At 33.8% G+C, this 9099-nt stretch overlaps 1 protein-coding gene across 1 annotated transcript; it reads left to right on the top strand.

Moving 5' to 3' along the window:
* Positions 1 to 8053: 8053 nt before the first annotated feature.
* On the top strand, positions 8054 to 8524 carry LOC112040240 (uncharacterized). The gene has a single exon (XM_024066306.1). It carries the CDS (start codon positions 8054 to 8056, stop codon positions 8522 to 8524), a length of 471 nt encoding a protein of 156 aa, XP_023922074.1.
* Positions 8525 to 9099: the final 575 nt, after the last annotated feature.

The following is a 9099-nucleotide window of genomic DNA, read 5'->3' on the forward strand; positions in this document are numbered from 1 at the left end:
TTACATTAACTTATTTTACTGTTATCTCATTATTCTCTCATTTATTGCCTAAGCTTACATCACACCTCTCTTTCTTTTTCATGTCTTTTAGCAGACCCACCTTTTTAATATTTTTTTTAAAAAAAAAAAAAGCAAAAAAATAATAATTAAGGACTAATAGTAATAAATAACCAGATAACGCTTTGGAGAGAGATAGAGAGACACAAAAATGTTGTGGATTGTTAAATAAAACATATTGTTTCACTACATATTACCAAAATAAAAGACCTGAGACTAACAAAACATTTGAAAGAGAGAGAAAGAGAAATCTAAGGGGTTGTCGCCCCTGTCATATTGGCCTCCCACCACCATTAAGACTCTGAAACCTCTATGGGTATTTTTATTTTCTTTTTAAATTAGGAGATTAAATATGATTTAGGATTGGGTTATTTGATTGGATAATTTTTGTTTTGGGTATATAAGTAGAGAGAATACTTGGTATGCAATGTAAAGCCATATTCTACCATGCATACACACTTGCCCACATCATGTTTTAACGTCGCACTATCGATGAGTGGAAGACAATGAGAGAGTTAGACATACTTTTATTTCATAGTATTAAATATGTGAACACAACACAAATTAGTTGATTTTCATGGTGCCGTTACTCCTTTGCATTTATTTTTGGTTTTATGATTTAAAATATAAAAAATAATAATAATAATAATCTTACCTTGACAAGGCTATAAATATGCAGTGAAACTACTAAATTAATTTTTAATATCTAAAAATGTATATGTTTATTTACTCTAATTTAGTTTACTTTTTTTTATAATATATGTACAACACTATCCAAAACCGTCTTATATAAAAATATTACAAAATTATACGTGCATCGCACGAGCAACTTACTAGTTTTAATAAAAGTGGAAACACTTTTTTTCTCTCTACATTTTGATCATATTTCTATTTTGGTCCATACATTTTAATTTTACCACATTTAGTCCCTAAAATTAAAAAATAAAAATAAATAAATAAAAGCGGTTTCATTTATGTCCTTACCATCATCTCACTAATGGAAATAGTCTACGTGGAAGACGAAGTGCTTTGTTGGCACAGTAAATGTTACCGTGGCCATTAAAATAATAATAAAATTTTTTATTTAGCATTCAAAAAACGCCACATCAAATCCACATTAGTTTCTAAATATAAAATATTAATTTCTTAATTCTAACAACTAAATTAAAAAAAATTAAAAAAAAACAATATTAAAAACCAAAAATCACAAAAATGAGAGGCTGAGATTGGTTTTGGTATCTCTCTCTCACAAAAATCACCAAAAATCCCCACACAGCCACACTTGCATTTTCTAATTTTGGTATCTCTCTCTCTCTCTCTCTCTCTCTCTCTCTTTATGTGTCAACTGATGACCGAAACTTTTTCTCTCAAAGGATTTTGGATCTTGGTTTTATGGGTTTGATCTGGGTTAGAGATTGAGAGAGGCTGATATCGATTTAATCCAAGTTAAAGAGAGATGTTAAGATCAGTTTTGGTAGTGGCACAACGTAAAACCAGTGACAGTAGAGCTCGAAAGCTCCATTTCCTTTGGATCGATGAAATCAAGGTCTCTAGAGAGAGAGAGAGAGAGAGAGAGAGAGAGAGAGAAAGGCTAAGATTGGAGTTTGAGTTTCAGATAGAGATAAGTAGAGTATTGAAGGCTGAAACCACTATGGAGTGGTGGTCAGTGATGAAGCCCAAACATATTGGGTCGAGTCCGGCCCAAACAACTTATCTCTATTGGGTTATAGATTGACCCCAGTTAATTAATTCAATTACTCAAACTGATTAATTATGTTAAATTACATGCAAATTGTGGGGCTACCAACAAATCATCAAATAAACTTAATGCAGTGGAAATTAAATGATACAGTGGTATGTTAACAAATGAGGAAAACCTCTTGCAAGGCAAAAACCCCACGGGTGATTTTCAATTCACCACTCCTAGGAATCTACTAATCAAGAACAAGTAGTTACAAGTATAAAGAATCTTACTACTACTAGGCATATCCCAAAATACCAACCTACAGTTGAACCTTTGCTCCAATCCGCAATTGGACTTGATCTTGTATAAGACTTCTTCCTTTGCCCGGATCCCAATATGTGACAAACTCCGCAGCAACCCTTTGATTGTTGTAGTTAATTTGTTGTAACTTCACATAGAAACATCAAGAAATGCAGCAAAGGAGTACATGAAATGCAACAATATCTCTTTTTCTGTAGAAGGAGGCTAAGGTTTCAAAAAGAAAAGCGTATGAAACTTTTTAGGGTTAGGGTTTTCTTTCTCCATCTCCTTATTTAAATAGAAGCATGATGGGCCTTTTAAATAGCTCCCCTATTCTTGTTAAGTTTACACAAACCTTGGGCATTCCTAGTCCTATTAGGATTATACAAACCCATAAACAGATAGCCTTTTAGAATAAAACATTGTTGGCTAGATTCTAAAATCTGTCAGCTCAATAGATCAAGCTTGTGTTGAGCTTCTTCATTAAATCTCAATAGATACCATTTGTAAAGTAAACTTAACATACTTGTTGATATATTAAACCCAACTTAGATCTATCCAATTACAAGTAAAGTATATTTTGTCAAAGGAGAAGCCAATACATAGAAAATATAACCCTAACAATCTCCCCCTTTGGCAATCAATGACAAAACCACAAGCTCAACTATGAGAGAAAATTAAACTAATAGTCTCCCCAATTGATTACACAGAGGGAATAGGGAGAACAAGGAACCACGGACCTACATGAAAAAACATGAAAATAAGATGCAATGGACACAAAGGGAACAATAGAAATGCAAAACATGAAAACATATGAAATTCATGCAAGAGGAGCTCGATCTATCGGGAGGTATCGAGGGAGGTTTCGAGGAAGATGTTGATAGATCAACACTAGTATCAAGCAAATAGAATGGTGAGAAAATAGGCTCAATGTATTGAGGTGGTGTCAAAAGGTATCGAGATGCACAAAACATGAAAAAAATCAACACCATTAATCAACCCAGATTAAAAAAAAGTTTAAACATGTGAAAGAACAATGCAAAACTCCAAAATGCTCAAATTAATTTTAAAGAAAAAACGCAAATTTTGTTTAAAAAAGAATTATACTCACACTAGTACAAGAGTAACTTTAGATGGCCAAATCACATTGTACCAGTACACTTTATCAAGAGTAGCAAATAATTTGCATTTTGTGTGTGAAACTTTTGCAAGAAATCATAAGTGTCTCATCATATAAAAATAATGATATAAGAGAATCAAGAACATTCACACACAATCATAATTGCTTGATGGGGAACATCACATTTGAGGTACATCATATAACTCCTACATCTCCTAGAAACACACTTGCAACCATATATAAAAGTATTTTGATTCTTTTTGCTTTTTTCATGTTCTTTGCATATTTTTCTTTTGAGCATAATGAAGCATACCATGCATATGCATATAAGAGAGAAAAGAAATACCCTTATATTTTTAATCGAATATCATTTTCTTGCTGCGTAAGTGCTACACCTTACCGAGCATGACTTTTATGAATTGCACACAGATGTTTATGATTGACAAGTTTTAGTAGTGAGATGGTTATTTATGCCTTTCTTGTAGGATTTTCTAGTCCTTCCTGTCAAAAAGAGTGATAAAGATATGAATGATAAAAGATTAACCAAATCATACAAATCAAACAAAAAGCCACGAAGCTAACATTGCTTAGTTGTGCATGAAAATGCTCATCCAAGCTAAAAAAGATACAAAATTAAGAAACCTTGTTTCATTGACCATTTAAGGTACACAAGTACCAGTATACACAAATACACACTATTTTTGTTTTTTTTTCATTTTTTTAAAGCAATAAAAGAAATAGAAAAAATGCACAGGTGAAAATAAATAAATGCAAAAACAATGCAATGCATGAAAGTATAATTCCAAAAGCAAATAAGAAATCAAGCATAAAAGTCCTAATTTAGATAGAAAGATTTAAAGCAGAGGACAAACAAAAAGACAATTAAGTCTTAGGATATCACCCACATAGCACGAGTCTTTGACCGTGAAGATTAAAAGGCACGTGTCCTAGTATGATCACTAAAGGATATAGAAGAATTTGAATTCCCTTGAAATTGAGTTAAAAAGCTTAAAGCTTTTAATAAATCACCAAGAATAGGTACAAAGCCTTTAGAAAAAGGATGAGACCTATTTGACAATTAAGGCGAGTGTGACCGGAAGCACCACAATGGTGACAAATATGAGTAGTTTTAGAACTACTAGAAGGAGGTCTAACCTTGGAGGTTGATAATGTAGGAAAATAGCATGCGCAGCGGAAAAATTTAACAAATCTACTTCATTCGCAATTGTTAACATGTGCCATATAAGTTTCAGAATTAGAGAATAAGAGAGTGTACCTTGGTATGATGAAATTCAAAACCGAAAATCAGAAGCACTTGGGAATACTTTTAATCCTCACTCCAATTTCACTTGATGCCCAAGATGTGTGGTCTCTCAATCAATTATATGTGTGTGTTCTAGAGAGAATCAAAAAGAGAGTCTTTTCCTCACATACATTCTATTTCATTGTACATAAAATTCTGTATGTTTCTCTCTACATAACTGATTATCTAATTGGGCTAGCCTTTTGGGCCTTTCCAATTAGGCTTTAGTGTGCGGCTTGGAGTGGGACCAAAAGGGAACAAATAAGACTCTAGCTCCAATGGGCCTGGGCTTTTTCGTCAACTTTTGACAAATCCAAAGTTACCATTAACTATATTTAATACCACTATATAAATATAGTTGCACTCTAGGCCTTATTAATAAATTATATCCCAAGACTTTATTGTACATGCAACCCCTTCATAAAATATTCGTAGTAACACAAAATCATGAATGAAGACTGCCACTTTGTGAATTACTACATCTTAATCCTTGAGTACCCGGTTTAATCTTTTAATATTATTCATCATATATTTATGAAATCCAATTTCATAAATATATACTTTAGTCTTACTAAAGTGGTTAAGCCTAACTTTCTGAATAACAAACCTACTAAACTTATCTCAAGGGAATATTTTGTATCTCCGTTAAGAGACTATGAATTCCATCTTAAGAATATATGTTCTATAAACACTAAATGTGGCTGCCCAACATACTGAGGTTTTGACCGTTACTTTAGATCTCACCCCTGATATATCAAAGTAACCTACACTTCATGATTAGGTCCATTATTCTCTTAGGATTAAGAGTTTATGCAAATATAAGTCATGAGATTTATTATTCTATTGACAGTCTTTAAGAGAATAATAAATCTCACAGCAGTCCTGTTCAATATGTCTTAACTCTTAAAACATATCAACATATCAACTAGAAGTTACCACTTCCGTGATCAAGACAAATCATCTTAGTTGATATGTTATAGTCTTCGCAGATGAAATGCCCAATTTCATCACTGATTACGAACCAAATTCTGAGTTTATAAAGATCTTGTGACTTATATCTTCTGTGACTAAATCACATAACTCACATACTATGCACTCATGGACTATATGATAATGTCCGAATATTCATGTTACCATTATTTTAGATGATAATAAAACAACTTTATTAATCACAATATTAAGTCATACATCATGTCATATATAATGTCATAAATAATATAATACATAGCATCATACAATAGAATTCTAGGGCACAAATCCCAACAAATAAAGACTTTAATTTAGGACAATTTGGCCTAATATGACAAATAATATGACAATGATGACAAGTGGGGACAAATCCAGATTTTTCTTTAATCCTAGGAAGAGTTTTAGACATAGGTTTAGAAACTTTAACGTTAACATCAGATTTTTTTTTTTTACCTTTGTCTATCCTAGCAATATTAGGCTTCAACTCTTCATTATTCCTTTTAAATGGAGGAATATAAAAATCTTTTTTATTTTAAGTTAGGCTTAACAATAAGTTTGGCACTAGTTAATTTTTCAAATTTAGTTTTAGATTCAACTAGTTACTCTTCCAAACTCTTAATTTTGTCCACTTGAGATGAAAATTGATTTTTTAAATTCTCATTCAAATTATTGGCTTCATCCAATTTTGCAATCAATTAATCTTTTTCAAGTTTGGCCTTCTTAAATTTAGCCTTTAATTTTGTAGAACTTTTAAGAGATTTCATACAAAATTTATAAAGCTTACAATAGGCATCTTGAATATCATCATCATCATTCAACACAAGATCATGCAAATCAAAACAATCAACAATTTCCATGACAACAAGGGTCAATAGATCACATAGTAGAGATTAAAACCTAATCAGAGTGTGCCCGCTCTGATACCACTTGTTGGGTTATAAATTGACCCTGGTTAATTAATTCAATTTCACAAGTTGATTAATTAGGTCAAATTACAAGCAAATTGTGAAGGTACTAACAAATCACCAAATAAACTAAATGCAGCAATAATTAAATGACACGGTGATTTGTTAACAAATGGGAAAAACTTCTTGCTAGGAAAAAACTCCCACCGGGAGATTTTCAGGTCACCACTCCCAAGAATCCACTAATCAAGAACAAGCAGTTACAAGTATAAGGAATTTTACCACTACCAGACCTATCCCAAAATACCAACCTACAGTTGAACCTTTACTCCGATCCCCAATTGGACTTGATCTGGTAGAAAACTTCTTCCTTTGCACAGTTCCTAGTATGTGACTAACTCTACAGCAACCCTTTGATTATGGTAGTTGATTTGCAACATCTTCACATAAAAACACTAATAAGATCTTCAATGTTGGTGCTAGAGACTTTACTTGGTTACAGAAGCTAAAGGCGTACAAGAAATGCAACAATATCTCTTTTTTGTAAGAGGAGGCTAAGGTTTTAGAAAGAAAACCTTATGAAGTTTTCTAGGATTAGGGTTTTCTTTCTCCACCTCTTTATTTAAATAGGAGCTTAATGGGCCTTTTAAATAGCTCACCCATTCCTGTTAGGTTTACACAAACCTTAGGCTTTCGTAGTCCTATTAGGATTATACAAACCTATAAACAAATAGCCTCTTTGAATAAAACGTTGTTGGCTATATTTTGAAATCCGTCAGCTCGATAGTTCGAGCTTGTGTCGAGCTTCTTCATTAATTCTCAACAAATGCTAGTGTCAAAACTAGTGTCGAGAATTACTGAAACTACTTTTCTTCTCTTGTTTCTTGGATCAATCTTCATGTCCTTAATAATACCACTTGTAAAGTAAACTTCACACACTTATGATGTTTATGGTGTAAATCTTGATGTTAGCCTCTATAGAAGATTGCCAAGGCTAGGAGTCTTCTGGTCAGAGATGGCCAATGATGATAAGGAAGAACAACAAAGCTATAAAACTTGTTCTGTTATTCCTCTAGATCAAGCAAAAGTGCTTAATGGCGAGTTGCTGGGAAAAGATTGGCAAGAACCATACTTAAGGTACCTTTTACAAGGTATTTTGCCTACTGATCATGTACAAAGGGAGAAGTTGGAAAGATATGTGACCAGATTTAGAGTAGTAGATGGAAAATTGTTTAAAAGAAGTTTCCAAGGGAGATGGATGGTATGTATTCCTGCTAAAGAAGTCAATGGCGTTCTTTCAAACCTGTATGAAAGAGAACCAGCAGGACATCCAGGTGGGAGAAAGCTGTGGCAAATGGCTTTGCACGAAGGATATTACTCACCCACAATGAAAAGGGATGCTCAAGACTTCGCAAGGAAGTCTTAAGAATGCCAAAGGCGGGAAGATGAAATACACACTAGCCATTAGAGTCTTCATCCAACTATGGCTCCATATCTATTCCACAGCTAGGGGCTGGATTTTATAGGACCTATAAACCCCCCCCCCCCCTGAAGGATGTACATGGATACTAGTAGTCATTGTGCTATTCACCAAGTGGGTAAAAGTTGTGTCTTTAAAGAAGGTAACAAGTAGCTCAGTGGCTAATTTAAGGGAGAATATAATATGTCATTTTGGGGTACCCAACAAAATTATTTCTGACAACGGTACACCATTCATGAACAAGAATGTGCACCATTTAACAAATTGGTACTCCATTTCTCACACGACATTTACACCTTATTATCCTAAGGGAAATGGTCAAGCTGAGGCCTCCAACAAAATATTGCTGAAGATATTGGGAAAAATGACTAAGGAGAATGGAAAAAGGTGGAAGGAGAAGCTTCCTACAGCTCTATGCGCTCATAGAACGACCAAATCACAAGCTACAGGAGTTTCAACCTTTTCCTTAGTCTATGGCACAGAGGCTGTTATCCCAATAGATTTAGTAAGGCTAGCAGTGAAGTTGGCAGAGATTGCAGGAATACCCAGAGAAGACACTTTGGAAATTATAGAGAAAATGCGCGACAACGCTACATCTCATAACCATCTTTATCAAGCTAACATGAAGGCTAGGCATGAAGGCCAAGTCAAAGAAAGAAAGTTTCAAGAGGGAGAACTTGTTTGGAAAGCTGCTCCACATGTATGAGGAGTTGTTGGAGCTGTCAAGCATAAGTTTTCTCCAAAATGGGAAGGACCATACATAATAGAGGAAGCACATGCAACAAGACATTATTGGCTGAAGGATTAAGCAGGTATAAAGGCGTATAGCCCCGTTAACAGAGCTCACCTTAAGAAATATCATGCTTAGCCTTGTAAAAACTTTTTTTTTTTTGTGGCCATTGTGTTAAAAACAATGATTTTGTGTTTTGCAAAACCCATACTATTATAAACAAAGACTTATATGCAGTTATCTCATATGATGGTGTTCATAATATGCATGCAAAGTCTAAATTGTTGGTGAAATAAGGCATGGTAAAGTTAGAGTACAACCCCATGGCCTTTCAAGACCAAAAAAAAATATATTACCACTTGAAAATTAGAGAATGTTTGTGTGAAAACTAAAATTTTCAAGGGAGAAGTCTGGATTGCTCAGAGCTCCTAGCTCGCTTTCCAACTTCTCAATCACTTCTCTTAGAGATTTATGTTCTGCGGTGACACCTTCTATTTGAGTTTGAAGGGCAGGACTTGCTTCTTGTTGGGATGACAATTCCACTTGAAGTT

This window comes from Quercus suber, unplaced genomic scaffold (genome assembly GCF_002906115.3).
Source record: "Quercus suber isolate HL8 unplaced genomic scaffold, Cork oak 2.0 scaffold_695, whole genome shotgun sequence".
Taxonomy (NCBI): Eukaryota; Viridiplantae; Streptophyta; class Magnoliopsida; order Fagales; family Fagaceae; genus Quercus; species Quercus suber.